The sequence below is a fragment of the Chiroxiphia lanceolata genome, chromosome 3 (assembly GCF_009829145.1).
Source record: "Chiroxiphia lanceolata isolate bChiLan1 chromosome 3, bChiLan1.pri, whole genome shotgun sequence".
Lineage (NCBI taxonomy): Eukaryota > Metazoa > Chordata > Aves > Passeriformes > Pipridae > Chiroxiphia > Chiroxiphia lanceolata.
The window spans coordinates 115,519,853-115,536,870 of NC_045639.1; the positions used below are offsets into that span (position 1 = coordinate 115,519,853).

Below are 17,018 nucleotides of genomic sequence, written 5' to 3' on the forward strand. Positions count from 1 at the left end.
GGGGTCGGTGGTTGTGTCCCTCTGCACAAGGGGAGGTAACACCTACAGAAAATGACTTTTTAAAAAGATCCTCCCATTGCCACCTATTTTGTTTCAGCCTTTTGTTACAAAGGATTTCTTGGAGTAGGTTTAGATTAGATATTAAGAAAAAACCCTTCCCTGTGAGGGTGGGGAGGCCCTGGCACAGGTTGCCCAGAGAAGCTGTGGCTGCCCCATCCCTGGAAGTGTCCAAGGCCAGGCTGGATGGAGCTCTGAGCAGCTTGGGATGGTGGAAGGTGTCCCTGCCCATGGCAGGGGGATAGGAATGAGATGATCTTTAAGGTCCCTTCCCACCCAAACCACTCCATGATTCTGTGATTCTATGATTTTGTTTGTGGGGTTTGGGCATGGCCAGATGCTTTTCTCCCTTCCAACTGAAGAAGAAACCCCAAACAAGGGCACGAGCTGGCAGGGCTAAGAGGCAGAGCTGGACCCAAAACAGCAAACAGGGTGTTAAGGTACATCAGGAAGGTGATAGTAACTAAAATACACCAGCCTTAATCCCAGCCTGAGGGTCTGATCTGCCCTGCCCTCAGCCTCTGCTCTGACCACATCCCTCTCCCCACTGCTCCTATCCCATGCTTCTCCCACCTTCCTCACCTGCAGGTCATGAAACCATCTTTGAGAGGCCTAAACAAGCTCCAGGTGACTCCAATCTCCTCAACTCCTGCATTAACCCCTTTGGGACCTGCTAAAGCAGCCCAGAAAGTGAGGAGATAAATGCCATGAGCTCCCATTCCTCACCCCTGATGGTTTTAGCTGCAGGGAGAATCCTCCTTGGTGCTCCAAGAGGCTAAGCTGGATCATATCTTTGGCTGCTCGACTTTGGAGTCAGCTGCTCACAACCCACAACAGCCAGGGTTTAAATCCAGAAGAGATGGAGGAGAAGGGATATTGTCCCTCCTGCCCTCCTTGCCAAGGTGCAGGTCCCTACAGCAGGATGAGTGTCCCCAGCAGCTCCATGAGTCCCCAGCACTCAGCAGCCACAGCCCCACCTTGGTTTTCCCTAGAAAGGCTTTTCCTACCCCTGCTCCAAGGACTCTTTGGGTGCTGCAGCTGCAGCATTCCCGGGGAAGGCTGATTTTTCCAGATGGAGCTGCTCTGCTGAGGAGGAGCTGATTTCACACCTCCACGTGGCCCTGGCAGGACTTCAGGCTTTAAAACCTGAAGTTTCATCTCCAAGCTGTTCATCTCCTAAAGTTTCATCCCTGAACTATTGATCTTAACGAGGCCCAAACCAGCTCCCAGTGCTAAACCAGCCCCAGCTGTGATTAGTGAGTTATTTTATCACCAGCCTTGCCAGGCTCAGCACATGAAACCACCACGTCCCCGCCCAAACGCCAGACAGCTATTTAAAGTAAATCACTCATCAGCCAGTTCTCAGGTTTGATTTGGCAATTAAAAAAAAAAACCCCAAACACCCCTGGAATCGCTGCTCCCAAACCTGTTTGCCCTTCGCTTGTCTCTGCTCACGGAATGCCGGCGGTTGGAGTGGTCTGTTCTCATAAAAGGGTGGAACAAGCCAGAGCCCAAAATCTTGTGTTTGCTGGAAGGGTGCCCGGCGTCCATGAGTACAGATGCTGGGGGAAGATTAAGCCTAGAAAGCCTTTCTTCAGATTCAGGGCTCTGCTGACCAGAGTCAAACCTGATCCTCAATTATTTAATCTTTCAACTCAGCTGCCGCTGAACCGGGATTTTAAAGGGGGGGGGTCGAAAACCTGTCGACAGAGAGAGACCGGGGCGTTTCAAACGTTTTATTAAAAACTTCCAAAGGTCTAAAACGAAAATGTACACCTACTACAGTTTGTACACTCACAGTTAAAGTGCTAAGAAAATTAAACTTTACAAAACCGACACTGGACTACTGTAAACGAGCCTACCCAGAGCCGAGCGCAGGTCGGGTCAGGACTGGCCCCCATGTTCCCACCCTGTGTGGGACTCACAGACACGGGAGCTCCTTCCCCTCCCATCCAGGTGGATGATGGTACAGCAGGGACACAAGAGTGCCCAGGCAAAGCATTACATGCACCGAGTGCCCCCATGCACGGCCCCCACGGCTGCTCTTGACAGGCAGGAACTGCGGAAAATGCCCCACCTCGGGTGGAAATAAACCCCGATCCGGGTAGGAAAGGAGCACACGGGGAGAGGAGGGAAATTTCACATTCAGCTGGACATTCTGCTGTTTGAGATGGACCTTGGGATGTCTCCCATGCAGGGTTACTCTGCTCTGTGCCCCATTTTCATGGCACAGCGGGGTTGCTCGCTCCCCAGTGCTGTTTTGGGATCCTCATCCCCCTGGAACTGGGCTGTGGATTCAGTTCCCTTGGAAGGGTGGGCATTAACTCAGCTCTCCTGGCTCTTTTCCTCAAGCCCTTTATGAGGGGTTTTCCCTCCCCTCCTTGCTGGAACAAATTGGGAGCAGTGCTGGATTTTGCTGCAGCTGGATTTTTGCCCCATGCTCACCCCCAACCCCCAGTACAGCCGGTATCCAACGCTTCCAGAGCAAAATTTGGGTCTAGGAAAAGGGAAGGCATTGAGAGCAGACAAACACATTTACACCTGAACGTGGCTTTTTGCTGCTGTTGGATTGATTGTGCTCTAAAAAAGGATGAGTGGCACAGATCCAAGGGAAGGGCGGCTGCTCCTTTTCCATGCAACGCGACCGCAGCTCCGATTTGGGATATTGCAGTGAACAACAAGAGCTACGAAGGGGTTAGGAAAGAAGGAACATCACAGGCTCTGGGGAATCTGTTGTCAGCAGCAATTGGGTTCACAAACCAGGAGATGCAGCTCCTTGGGAATACTGGGAATGAGAAGCCGTGCGTTTTGTGGGAAGCTTCGCTGTCGCGATCTTGCAGAGCAGAGTTTTGGGGCTCAGGTCACCTCGTGTGTGTAGGAGGGGGAATACATTAACCTGCTGTTGGAATGAGCTGGAGAAGCTGGGCAGCTTCTCTGCCTGTTTCCCAGGAGAAGGGGCCCAGTTTTTGGTGTCCTGTTTCTGCTGGGAAGAGATAAAGCAGTGCTGGACCCCCCCGAGGAACGTGTGTTCAGCTGCAGGAACATCCAGGCAGCCAAAGCCCAAAGCACCTGGAGTGTTCCAGTGACTGCACAACTGTCCTCCTGGGCAGGGGCTTATTAAAGCAGGGGTTTAAGCTCCAGGGGAATTTAAAGCTTGGCACCAATCCCAGAAATCCGGTGCCCAGGCTGGAGCTCTTCCTGGTGAGCAGGATGTGCCAAAGTTAGGAAAGCACCCCAAAAACGTGCCTGGTGCCCCTGCCAGAGGAGGTGGCTGGGCCACATTCCAACTGGGATATGGGTCAGAGCCCCTGGGCAGGATGGTTTGGGAGCTGAAGTGCCTTGGCTGTGGAACTGCACCAGGGCTGGGACAATCTGACATCGGGGATGGGCTTCAAAATCCCAGGAGGACTGCTCTGCCCAGAGCTCAGGTGTTGAAGACAAAAGAAAGGGAGCAGGGAGGCAAAAATTCCAACCAGAACTCTAATTTTAGGTTTAATCACCTCTCTGGGGTGACAGGAATCTGTCCTTTACAGGATCCATGAGCAAGGAATGGCTGAGATATTACTATCTGGAGGCAATAGGGGGACTGAACCTCCCAAATTAATATTTTCAGCAGGATTTGTTTCAAACCACCATCACTGTTCCCCTCCCTGACTCTAAACAAGTCAAAGCATTGCTAAAATTTATATATATATATATATAAAGGTACTGGAAATTGAGCCAAGAAGATCAATGTAAACACTTGAGCTTATTTAGTCCGGGTCCAGTGCTTAGGAAAACTCAGCTTCCTGGCTCCTTCTGCAGATCCAGATTCCTGAATGAATCATCCCTTTGAAGCAGCAGATTATTTAGTAGGAGCTGAACCTGAAAATAACAAAGGTTTCACCTCTGAGGCTTCCAGGGAGTTGTAGTTTTGCTGGTTTCGGGATTTTCCACGCTGTAGGGATCTGGGCAGTTATCCCTGTGGACAGCCCGTTATCCCTGGGAATGGCCCCCGGGGCTGTTTGCTGAGCAAACAGGCACAGCAGAGTCTGCTCTGCCCCGGGGGGAGCGGGTGCAGAACTCCCTCCCTGGACTGTGATTCCATGCCGGGTTCCCTCTGTGCCTCTCCTTTGGAGCAAGAAGCAAGAAGGAAAATTTAGGATAAATGTATCTCAATTTAGGATAAATATATCTCTAAGACTCGGTGCCTCCCGAGGCAGCCCTTGATCCCCCGGCTTTGCTGTTGTGTCATCAGCGACAATTAACAGGAGTAATTGTGGAGCAGCCCCGGGAGCTGCTGCCCCGCCCCTGCCCTCGAGGCTGTGCCACACAAACTGTCTCCAAAGGCTTCTCCAGCGTGCCTCGGAAAGGGAATTACGTAGTAAGGACAATGCAAAAATAAGGATTCATCTCCCAGCAATGGTCTGTAGTAATTACTGAGGTAGGTTTACATGGGATCAGTGTCTCCTCACGCTGAATGAATCCCGACAGCAGATGCTCCGGAAGATCCACGATGTGCCTCCAACTTCTGCCTCCAGTGCATCCCAACAGAGTGTTTCCACATTAAAAAAGCCCAAACTGAGAATTCTCCACTGTGAATCTGAATGAGAAGAAAACACCCTACAGCAGAGGTTGATCCATAATGCAAAATCCCCGACTGGGAAGGAGCCAAAAATTTACAATGGATCCCATCTCCTCCTCCTCAAGACGGCAATTCTGGCTGCCACATCCTGCTCTTTCCCCGTCTGTGGGCAGCTCCTGCCTGGATTTCTCCCACTCATTTTCTAAATTCTTGCTCAGCACAGAGAATTCCCTCCCCCCCAAACCAGCCGTGACATCTCAAGGCAGGCGAATCATCCCTGAATAAACTCCTCCGGTCCTTTTGGCCTCAGCCTTTCCTCACCCAGGAGCTGGGGCTCGGAAACAGGCCTTGCTCTGGTTGTAGGGAATGGGCTCTACATTCCTGGCTGGGGGAAAAATTCAGCTTTCCTATTATAATTTTTTTTTTTTTAAATAGATCAGGAACAGGCAACCTCAGCTTCTGTACAGGACTCTAAAAAATAAGTGGCTGAATATCATCTCGATAACTGGTTTGAAAAGCCGTTCTCTTCCTACAGAAACTGTAAACGAGTAGAAAATTTAAACAGTCTTTTTGTAAAAAAGCGAGGACAATACAAGTTATAAAAAAATTGCTCTTTCCTGCCTGTGTCTCTTTCCCCCCACCCTCCCACCCCGTCCCAGTGGCTGAGCCTGAGCAGCTCTGGGAAGAGCTGGGGATCCTCAGTGGGATTTCCTTCTCCGTTGTGTTTCCAGTGTGACCATCCCGGCTCGCACAGGTGTCCCTCGGGCAGCATTTGATGTGTCTCCTCCTGATGTACACGATGGAGACAAGCAGGAATTGTGTCAAAGAGGTGTGCTGAGGAATTCCTTCAGCAACCAGGAGTTTGCAAGTCTCACCAGAAAAACCCTCAGCACGACCCCGGCAGCGGGTTTTGGGAGCGGAACCTCCCGACACGCGGAGGGAGAGAGGGAGGAAAAGGGAGACTGTTCTCCACAAACAGCAGTGGTGTCTGATGAGGACCAGCCATGGAATAAATAATCACCTACAGAGAGGTTCAAAGGAGACAACCGGCTTTTTACTCAAGAATTCGGGACAGCTGAGCACTGGAGCTCCACGACAGCGCCGGCCGCGACGCCGCTTTTGGCTTCCCGATTCAGCCCAAATTCAGCACCTGACGAGAGGATGATAATACTGAGGAAGGGACCACGAGCTGTGCAACCACTCCACGCTCCAGGAGCGCTCCTCCCGGCTCAGGCACTGGTGCCATCCTCCTCGATGACGCGGTTCATGCTGGTGCCGTGCGTGATGTGTGTCAGTGGGTTGCTGCTGAGGTCCCTGATGCTGCTGTGCCGTGACTGCTCGTTCAGCCGGTGGGAGCTGCTGTGCCTGGAGTGGTCGGTCAGTCGGGACATGCTGCCGTGAGGTAGTCGTTCCTCCACGCCTCTGTAGCTGCAGGGAGTGTACCTGAGTCAGGGAAAACACGGGACAATTATTGCCCTCGTTACCGCCTCGCTCAGGGCACAACCTAAAGAGATCTCACCAACCCTCCGCTCTTGGGAGGAAAGTCCTTCCCCTGCTTAGCTCAGTCATGAGGCTCACACAGCCCCAGGCAAAGCGTTTCAGCTCCTTTCACAACGGTTCTTACTCGGTTCTTACTCCAGCCTATCGGTAATTAGGGGAGTAAAACATTCGACGATAAATCGTGTTATAAACCTTAACCGCACCTCAAGTCAGAGGGGGCAACTTGTGCTCCCCTTTGCTTCAGCAGGGCCAGGGCTATTTAGAGACACAAAATCGATTTGCACACAGACAAAAGCAGCCACAAAATTACTGAGCTGATGTCGGGACAGGTCTGTTTTTCCATGTGCAGGAAAACCAGCACTGGACATGGCCATTCCGCGTAACTCACGGAGACCTGCAGGGACTCTGAAAATACCATCATATTTTCCCTCTCTCCAATCCAGACACTAACAGGGAGAGGAGATGCAACAGAAGAACATCCAGTTTTAGCACTATGGTGGCCACACAGGCAGGGGCCTGTCCAATCTTCTACACCATTTTCCCAGAGAGGTTGTGGACTCCCAGAATCTCAGGCTCTGGATCCAGGCTGGGAGAGCTGCGGGTGTTCACCTGGAGAAGGGAAGGATCTAGGGAGCCCCTGGAGCCCCTTCCAGTGCCTAAAGGGGCTCCAGGAGAGCTGGAGAGGGACTTGGGACAAGGGCTGGAGGGACAGGACACAGGGAATGGTTTCCCACTGCCAGAGGGCAGGGATGGATGGGAGATTGGGAAGAAATTCTTGTCTGTGAGAGTGGTGAGGGGCTGGGATGGAATTCCCAGAGCAGCTGTAGCTGCCCCATCCCTGGAAGTGTCCAAAGCCAGGTTAGCCATGGCAGAGGGTTGCGACTGGGTGAGCTATCAGGTCCCTTCCCACCCAGGCCGTTCCATGACTCCACGGTTTTTCGGGACACACGTACCGTCCGTCCCGCGAGCGGTGCAGGCTGCCGTGGTAGCTGCTCACTTTGCTGTGGACGCTCCCTGCCTTGCTCCTCTGGTCGTCCAGCATGGCCAGCTGGGTGGAGGAGGCGTGGGTCGAGGTGCCCTGCGTGGAAGTGCCCCTGGACTTTCGGATGATGGGGGTGTTGGGATCCCTCAGGAGAGACTGGGCGAAGTCTGGCTCCTGCAGCACTTGGCGACTCTCGTTTACAACTCTGAGCAAGACAAGCAGTTGGAACAATTAACACTAATTGCGGCGGTGGGACTGCTTTACAAACAAAACACAGCTCGGCAAATCAGACTCTCTGTTTGCATTGTTGTGTCCCTAATTGCCTCATTTTGAAGCATCTCTGTAGCTGGGTATTTTAGCAAAGTCCATGTTCTTGAATCCTTCCTAATCCCCGGGCCTGACCCTCCAGCCTGGACATGGGAACGATCACAGTGTTTGCGGGGTTGGTTTGCGGATGTTGTTACAGGAGAAATCCTTGGGATAGCGCTGCGACCCGGCAGGCTTGGGAACTGGCTCTCAGGGAACACAGAAAGCCACCTCCTCACTCAAAAGACCATCTAAAGTCTGGATTAGAACCTTCAGGAGGAGGGCACCTGGCGAAACACAACATATAAAATAATACCCAAGCGCTGCCCTGCGGCCTCAGCCCCAGGGTTGCCACTCACACACTTGGCTGCTCCACCGGGGTGTGATGAAAGGAGCTGCAGCACATCCCCAACATCCCTTTTTGGGATTCAATCTCTTCCTTGTGGAGGCCTTTTGCTCCCCCCCTCCCACTCTCTGTGCTGTTCTTTCATGTTCCCTTTCCCGTGCCTGGCCAGCTCCTCCTCCCCATTTTCTTGCTCCCAGAGGGTGCCAGGCTCCCGGAGGAGGGAGGTTTGTCTCTTCCTGCTCAAAGGAAAATGAAGGAATCTGGCTCCATCCTGCCAAGGACGGGCAAAAAGTCACGGAGGACTCACTTAAACGCTTCTCTCTTCCTGGGTCTATTTTAAAACATCTATTTAAAACACGATATTTGTTATGAAAATAGCTCCTCATGGCTACTACCAAACCGCCCAGATTGTCTCTAAATTTATGCCACACCTTGGTCTTAAATTAATTTCATCCTCACAGAAGCTCCAAGACATTCTAATTGTCACTTTAGCAAACTGCACTTCAGCACTAATGCATAATGGAAATTAAAAGCAGAGACAGATTCTTTTAACTGCGACCACGGTGAAAAGCACTTGTGTTCAACTTAAAGGTCTGATCCAGTTGACTAGAAAAACACATTTATAAATAAAACCTTTCAGTTCCACCTCTTTCTGTGAGTGGCAGAGTAGTTGTGGTGTTCACCTGAAAACTAATTCTTGCTAAAAAATATTTGGAAGACAGAGGAATGTAGATTTGATTCTGGGACCAAATTATGGGAAAAATAAGGAATTTCAGGGGTTTTTTGACCTGTTGCTTGTTTTGTCCTTCCTCACTCCCCTTTGGTTAGTGAGAAGTTTCTAACAAAACTGTCTCTTTTTTCAAGTATTTTCAAGTACCTTGTGGTATAGTTAACATATATATATAAGTATATATATGTTATATGGTATATATATATAAAAATACGTATATATTATCTACATATATATGTTATATATAAAACACATATATAACATATATATAACATATAACATACATGTATATGTAGATAATATATGCATATTTTATATATAATATATAAAATACATATAACATATAACACATATAACACATATAACATATATATGTTATATATAAATTATGTATATGTATTTACATATAGATGTATAAATATGTTATATGTTATATACACACACATATAAATATGCATTCATATTATCTACATATATATGTATGAATATATATGTAGATAAATATGTGTTTTAAATAATGGGCAGGTGCAGTTACATTCTAATGCACAGAAATTTTTATTTAATGGTGAAGACCAAAAAACTCTAAGAACCAAAAGTCTACCCTGATCACAACACACTATGACTGAGGAAGATTAAAAAAACCCCTAATGTATAAATATTAGAAGATAACATATTTGTTATCTCTATATACACAAAATTAAAGGAACAAGTGAACTTCAAAATCAATGAGTTATTTTTTATTTAGAAATAAGCATCTGCTTTATGTATGAAGCGGAAACGTGGATTGTTTTCGTGTCCTGTCGTGCCTCCACCACAAAAACAACCAAAATACTCTTCCAGGACTATGAGGGCAGAGGTGATTTGCCAGTTTATCCCACAGATTCCCACACTCACTCTTTTTTCCTGCGCCCGTGGAAGAAACTGGCCCACTCAAAGCAGGTCTTCTTGCTCCCAACCCAGAACACGGAGGGAATCCCGACCACCAAGGCCATGAGATACTTCATGAGGAACAGGATCAAATCCGGGCGGCTCATCTGAGGCACCTGGGGAGAGGAAAGGAGAAAAAAAAGAGGATTCTCCAACCCATCCTAGTTCACTCCTCCATTTATAAACTCATTTAAACCAACTCCCCCTGCCCGGAGCCAAAGCAAACACGACCAGGGCTCCTTTGTCCCGGGGCTCCCCGGACCATGACGGAGCCCGGTCCTGCCTCAAACAAAAGGCTCAACTGCTGTGAGGTCTTGGCCTTTTATTTGTATTTCTGGTCCTTTTGTCTGTGCCCTGAATAACTGTGAAATATTTTCTAGCCTACAAATCATAAAGACTCGTCTCTTTGACAGGATTAACCTATATAGGACCAGGTGCTGCGGGTGCTGCTGGGAAAAATCCCAGTGGATGCTCAACTCTGATCCTTTATTCTTTGGCCTTCAGTGGTTGGTTCCACCCTGTTTCCCTCCCTTGGGAATTGGAGGTACCAGTGGGATACATCTGCCTGATTCTTATCAACCCAGCAAAACCCTCTTTCTTTGGGGAGATCAACTCGAAAATGCTCACGAGGCCTATTTTTGCCAACGTTTTGATGTACAAAGGGTTTGTTTGGAAAAAACGTGGGGAAGTGTAGTGGTTTGGACTTTGTTTTCCCCAGAGGCTAAGAAAGTGGTAGCCCCCAAGGGGTGGAAACCCCTGGAAGTTTTGAAATTCTGTCCAATGAGCGCTCCTGCAAAAATGTAAACATACCACAACCAAACGGAAGAGAAGAGTTGTTTTTTTGTGGTTAGAAGAAGAAGTAGCCATGTTGTGAGCCATGTGAGGAAGGGGCTCTGAGCCCCACAGGGGGGCTTTGGCCCCCAGCCCCAGCGGGGGGCCTCTGGGGACCTGGAACAGCATAATGCTGGGCTAGGCGCCTGTAGTTATGCCGGGAGATGTTTTCTCCATTATGGGCAGTGGCCGTGGGCAGTGGTCAGAGAAAGCAGCCGCTGGCACTGACCAGAGAAACGGTGGCAGAGAGCCAGAAGAGATAAGATGGAGCAACAGAGACATGCAGCACCAGAGAAAGAACTCCTGGAAGGAGAGCCGAGGAAAAGAGAGTCAGCAGCAGAGTTCTACAGAGTTCTGAGGGTAAGAACTGATACCAGGCCCCCCAAAACTCCTTTGAGACCTCCGAGAAGGAGGAATAGATGGACTCCTATTTTGAGAGGAGCCCTGAAGTACATGCAGCAGCGGAGAGAGAGAGAGAGGAGCTGAGAAGCTCAGTCGTCCTGAGAGCTCAGCCAGGACGGAGTGTGGGAGGTTGGCCTTGAGGGCCCTCCCTTGCTGCAAGCTACAAAGAAGCTCGCAGCCTGAGACAGGGCACAGAGGCCCTGCAAGGAGCTTGAATCTCCTGGAGATACCAGACCGTCACGAAGACCCCCTGTGCTTCGTGATATGACGTGGTGAAGCGACCTTTGTCTGGGGTTACGAAGACCACGAAAGACCCCTCGGTTGGTTGGCGACGGGGCCGAGAGAGAGTTTGGATACCTCCCTCGTGAGTGCTGGCAGAGATCCAGCAACAGCTGCATGCATGAGAGAGCCTGCTGCCTTAGAAGAAGCTGCTGCCCTGAGAGACTGGAAAGGATCTGTCCTTCTTTCCCTCCTGGACTTTTATTTGGAGGGGAGAAGAGATCTGATCCATTGTAAATACTTATGTCATAGTAGAGATAGCTAAGGTTGTATATAATGTATTGTAGTATTTATTTGTATAGTCATTGTAATATATTCCCTTTCCCCCATTCTGAGTCTGGTTGTGTTTTGTCTGGAAAAACCCATCTCACATTGGGTTGAGATGTGGGAGGGGGATGGAGCTAGGGAATTGGATTTTTGGGCTATCTCAAACCATGACAGGAAGACACAAAGATATTCCTTCTGGGAAGGTCTGTAGGGCAGCTGTAAAACAAACAGGCATCCAGGGGCCTTCTTGAATCTGTAACTCGGCTCAAAACCTGAACCTTCAAGGATGGAGAACTTGGGGTTTAAGCCTCAAAGACACCACCAAGCCGCAGAGGAAAGGAACAAATTTATGCTGGTGGAATTAAGCCCTCTAAAAGCACCTGTGTGACACTGTCACTGTGACCATGGAATTCCAACAAAGGCTGGGAGAGCTGGGATAAAGGCTGAGGGAGCTGGGATTGTTCAGCTTGGAGAAGAGAAGGTGCTGGGGTGACCTGACTGCGGCCTTCCAGGACCTGAAGGGGCCTCCAGGAAACATGGAGAGAGAAACTATTTACATGGGATTTTGGACAAGGGATGGAGGGACAGGACACAGGGAATGGCCTCCCACTGCCAGAGGGCAGGGACAGCTGCAATATTGGGAAGGAATTCTTCCCTGTGAGGGTGGTGAGGGGCTGGGATGGAATTCCCAGAGAAGCTGTGGCTGCCCCTGGATTCCTGGAAGTGTCCAAGGTCAAGTTGGCTTGGAGCAACCTGGGATAGTGGGAGGTCTCCCTGCCCGTGGTAGGGTGTTGGGACAGGCTGAGCTTTAAGATTCCTTCCAACCCAAACCATTCCATGATTCTATGATCTCAAACACCCACTGATTTAGGGTACAGGAAGATCTTTCCCTACTTTTCATCACAGCAGAGGGAGGGCTGGTCAGAAAACCTCTAACATGACGTTTTGAGCTGGGAAACATTGCTCTTTGAGGTAAAAGTGAGGCTGGAATGCTCTGGAATTCCCTCTGGGAATTCAGAGGGATGTCAAGCAGGGCTGGCAGGAGGGCAGGGAACAGCCAGACCCTCCTGGAAGAAGAAGGGGATGTTCAGGTGATGCTCTCTGGCCCTTTAAGGACAAGAAAGCACGAAAAGTACAATGGCTACATAACGTGAAACAGCTAAACACTGAAATGTGGGGGGAAAAAAACAATTTAAGCTGAGCAATAGGAAAGAAATAGGGCTGCAGCAGCCATGAGGAAACACCATTCTCATGGGAGCAGGATTTTGGAATAGCTTCCAACAAGAACTGTGGGGCATCTTTTAAGGCTGAGCGTTATCGGTTCACGAAAGATGTGTCAGTGAGAGTCAGAGCTTCCCTCTGATCCTCTGTGTTTTAACATAAAAACACAGACACAACCTCCTAGAACAATATCAAGGACCATTTTTTCCCCCCAAACTGAAAATCTGAATTCGGTGTAGTCCCTGTGCCAAGAGGATTTTCCAGGAATATTCACACCCTGTGAATATTCCAATCATTTAATGCTGAGGGGCAGCACTGCTTCTACACAGACCAGTGAAAATACAAGGATAATTGGTTTAATACTTTGCATTATTGCACATTTTTTAATATTGTCACCATTGCAGATGGGAAATAAAAGCGTGGAAATTAATGAGCATTATTAGAAGATTTTCTCAGTGTTCCCCATCCACCTCTGCCCCAGGAAAACCAAAGGGGCATTTGACCCTGTCAAAGGGTCAAATGGATCTTCCTCCGCTTGCCACCATTTAACCAGGACAAGTCTGAGGGTTTTCTGGGTGGTTTTGTCACCAACCTGTGAGAGTCCACTCGGAAAAAAAAAATAAAATAAAAAAAATGAACAACTGCCCAATTAAAAAAATTACCCGACAAAAAAGAAGCTCTCAAAAATTAACCTCATTATTTCACTATGTGGCATTAAGTGGAATAAGTGGTGAAATTCATCATTTCTTAATGAAGGTGATGTTCAGGTATGTTTTTAAATTTACATATATAACGCTTGTCCACAGGGCCAAGTCTCCCCTGGCAGAACTACTGCCCTGAAGGGAATTTAATTTGATTTTTGCATTAAGAATAAACCACCAGTTCCAGCACTAAAGCTCCCAGTTGCTCACTGTATTACTTCCACGGAGATATCGCAGTAAATCACTTGATATCAACACTTCTGGCTCAATATATTCACTCTGGGTGCCATAAATAATTCCAAGCAAAAATTTAAAGGAGATTTGCACTTCTTTACTGCCCAGCTATTTAGGAAGAGTCAAAAATACAACTTTAAAACAGTGAAGTTGTTGCAGGCTTGGACAGGGTTAGATAAAATTACAATACACGGAATCATGAATTCACCTGGAATGTCCAAACTCCACACATCCCTCAAAATGCAAAACATTTTCCAGTGATCTGCTTTGGGTCTTCATTTATAGTAAAGCCCCACTGGCAGGGAATATAATGTTGCAATGTCATATAGAAATATAATATAGAAATATAGTATAGAAATATAATATAGGAATGTAATATAGATATATAATATAGGTATATAATATAGATATATAATATAGAAATGGCTTGGGTTGGAAGGGACTTCAGAGATATCTAATCCATCCCCAGCCATGGGCAGGGACACCTTCCACTAGCCCAGGTTGCTCCAAGCCACATCCAACCCGGCCTTGGACACTCACAGGGATCCAGGGGCAGCCACAGCTTCTCTGGGAATTCCAGACCAGCCCTTCCCCACCCTCCCAGCCAGGAATTCCTTCCCAATCTCCCATCTCTCCCTGCCCTCTGGCACTGGGAAGCCATTCCCTGTGTCCTGTCCCTCCAGCCCTTATCCCAAGTCCCTCTCCAGCTCTCCTGGAGCCCCTTTAGGCTCTGGAAGGGGCTCCAAGCTCTCCCTGGAGCTCAGTGTTTTCCTTTAATTCCCTGGAGCTTCATCCCACGGGATTTGTCTGATGGGAAACTGAGAATCCCAGCTTCATGGAATCACAGAATCCTAGAGTGGTTTGGGTGGGAAGGGACCTTATAGACCATCCAGTTCCAACCCCTGCCATGGGCAGGGATACCTTCCCCTATCCCAGGTTGCTCCAAGCCCTGTCCAACCTGGCCTTGGACACTTCCAGGGATCCAGGGGCAGCCACAGCTTCTCGGGGCAACCTGTGCCAGGGCCTCCCCACCCTCACAGCCCAGAATTCCTCCTCAATATGCAGCTCCAGGCCCTCAGAGACATCCAACTAATGCCAAAAACCAAGCAGGAAACACAGGAGCAGGTTGGGGTTGAGGGCTCCACATCCTGCTCGGTCCTGGCAGGGACCAAGATCCCAGATGTGACAGCGGGATTTCTGTAACCCCATTTTTTCCCCCCTCCCATCTGCTGGGCTGGTACAGAGCATCCAACAGAACCGTGTTTCCCTTGGAGAATCCAAGACTCCAACGGCTTTGGAGGCGCCGCTTCCCTCACGGAACACACGGTGGCAGGTGCTCAGGAAGGAGGTTAAAAACATCCATTTCCACATTCCTCCCGGGAAAAACAACACTTCTCCGTAGGAGCAGCGTTCATTTAAATGCTTATATGACTAATTCCCAAGGATTTTCCCCTCCTGCCCCTGATGATCAATCACAGCTGCTTTTTAGGGACAGAGACCGGAGGCCTCTTCCCAGGAAAATGCGCGAATCCACAAATTAATGAGCTCGCTGTGGATGTGGAGTGAAGGGCCAAACACACCACCTGTCCCCCTCCTCTGGGGCACCAGGGCTGTGATAATGCCGAGCATTTGATATTTCCCCACGGGTGGAAAGCAATGAAATTCAAATTAACCCATCCTTTGGATGGAAATGGGAAAAGTAGGAGAAAGACCAAAGGGAATCTGACCTAAGGGTCTCGCTTTCAGAGCCATTTCCATCACTGTCACTGCTCTGAGACTTAGAATTATATCCATATATAATTATATATAAAATATATATTTTATATATATGTATTTATTTATATAATTACAAGATATTATATTAAATACAGAATTACATATATTATATACTATAATATATAAAATATATAATATATAATTACATATAAATATATATGTATTACATATATAATTATATATATTTATATACTATATATTATAATACATATTATATATATTATAATATATAATATAACATATAACACAATATATAAATATAATATATATAATATATATAATTATGTAATATAATATATAATTATATTAAAAATACATATCTATTATATATAGTTTCTTTCCCAGTAAAATGTAGTAGGGTTTGTCTCTGTAAAATAAATTATTATTAAAATCTTGCTTGTTTTAACGTTGGTACCATTGGTACCATTCTGGCCACTATGCAAGACTTGGGCCGGTAACGATTTCAAACCTAACCCAACCCAAAAATAAATAAATAAACTGTAATAAAAGCTCATAAAATTACCACCTGAATGGGAAACAGGTCATTCCAGAGGAAACTCATTCACTCCAGGACCTGTGTCAGCCCAGGCACTGCAGATCCCTCTTTCCATGCCAAACTCACCGAAAATATATATTTTTTTTTCCAGGAATTTTATCTGTGTAAGTGCCTAAAAACATACAACCCTTCCAAAAACTGCCTCCACAGCACGGTTAAAAGCCACATTTAATTACATTTCAGGAGATTTTCTCTTGAGTTCCTCTGGCTTGTTATGGGAAAGAAATATATGGGAGCAGAATGAATTCAGGGAAGGACTGCACCAGTTTCACCAGGAGTCGGAGGGAACGCAGCGGAATCTCATAATTTACTGGGAAAACAGCCTGGATAACGGCCAACACAAGGTGAATGCAGCATTCCCTCATCCATCTCCTGCTTGAAAAGGGATCCCAGAGGACAAGTAAAAAGGTCCTGTAGTTTTAATAACTCCAAGTCCTGCCCTCCAGGCCCTGCATTCGTCACTGTCACCGGGAAGCTCCGGCATTCCCGGGATGGGAAGGCACAAGGACACAGCTCTGTCTCTCACAGGTGTCTCTGGGCAACCTTGGGACAGGTGGTTCTGCAGCTCCTGCTGGGAGAACACCCCGTTTATCAGGGAAAGCCGGATCCCCACAGAGCCACCGGGATTTCTGGGGGGTTCGTGGCTTTGTCCTGGAGCAGGGGCAGCATTCCAGCCTCAGCCACTCGTTCCTTTAAGTGCCAGCCAGGGTTGGGAATTCCCAAGCACCTCCCTTCTGGCTTTGCCAGTGAGGAACTGGGCCCACGAGTCTAAAAATGGGCAAAGCAAATCCAGCTCGGTGTAGAATCCATGGAATACCTGGACCCTCCTTCCTTTTCCCGTGGACAGGGGCAAGGTGAAGTGGGGTGTCCCCAAAACAGCAAACACCCTCCACACAGTTGTTCACCCCAGCACTGCTTCCCTTCCCTCTTCTCACTGGATTTAAGGAATCACATCACAATCCTCGAATATATTCCTCCCTGTGGATCACTTAATAATGAATTAATGTTGGATGAGCTGTCTGAGGTATCAGGTCCAATTCCTGACCAATTATTATCGGTGAATCTGCCAGATTTGGGGTACTGAGGGCTTGCATTTGGCAGATTTGTCCCACGGCCAGAAGAGGTTGGAAGTTCCCTGTTGCCATTCAGAAAAAAACAGGATTTTTTTTTTCTTCAGGCATTAGCACTTCATTGGGAATCAAGCAATAAGTCAGGGAAAAAAACCCCACGCCCCTAATGAACCAGCAAATCTGATTTCTGTCAACCCCGGTGCTAAAAACTTAATTAGACTAAAATCTTTGCAGCCTTAATATGCTTGGGAGTAAGTAGATGTTCTTTC

At 47.9% G+C, this 17,018-nt stretch overlaps 1 protein-coding gene across 6 annotated transcripts in view; it reads right to left on the bottom strand.

Moving 5' to 3' along the window:
* Positions 1 to 1,778: 1,778 nt before the first annotated feature.
* The window catches only part of FZD3 (frizzled class receptor 3), a 52,236-nt gene continuing 36,996 nt past the window's right edge, over positions 1,779 to 17,018 (bottom strand). For all 6 annotated transcript variants that reach the window (XM_032683672.1, XM_032683667.1, XM_032683668.1 and 3 more), the window contains 3 exons: positions 9,380 to 9,528; positions 7,075 to 7,308; positions 1,779 to 6,064 (listed from right to left, as the gene is read on the bottom strand). In XM_032683672.1, the coding sequence (XP_032539563.1) occupies positions 5,851 to 6,064; positions 7,075 to 7,308; positions 9,380 to 9,528 (597 nt within the window). In that variant the 3' untranslated portion in view covers positions 1,779 to 5,850. The remainder of the gene's footprint in view (positions 6,065 to 7,074; positions 7,309 to 9,379; positions 9,529 to 17,018) is intronic.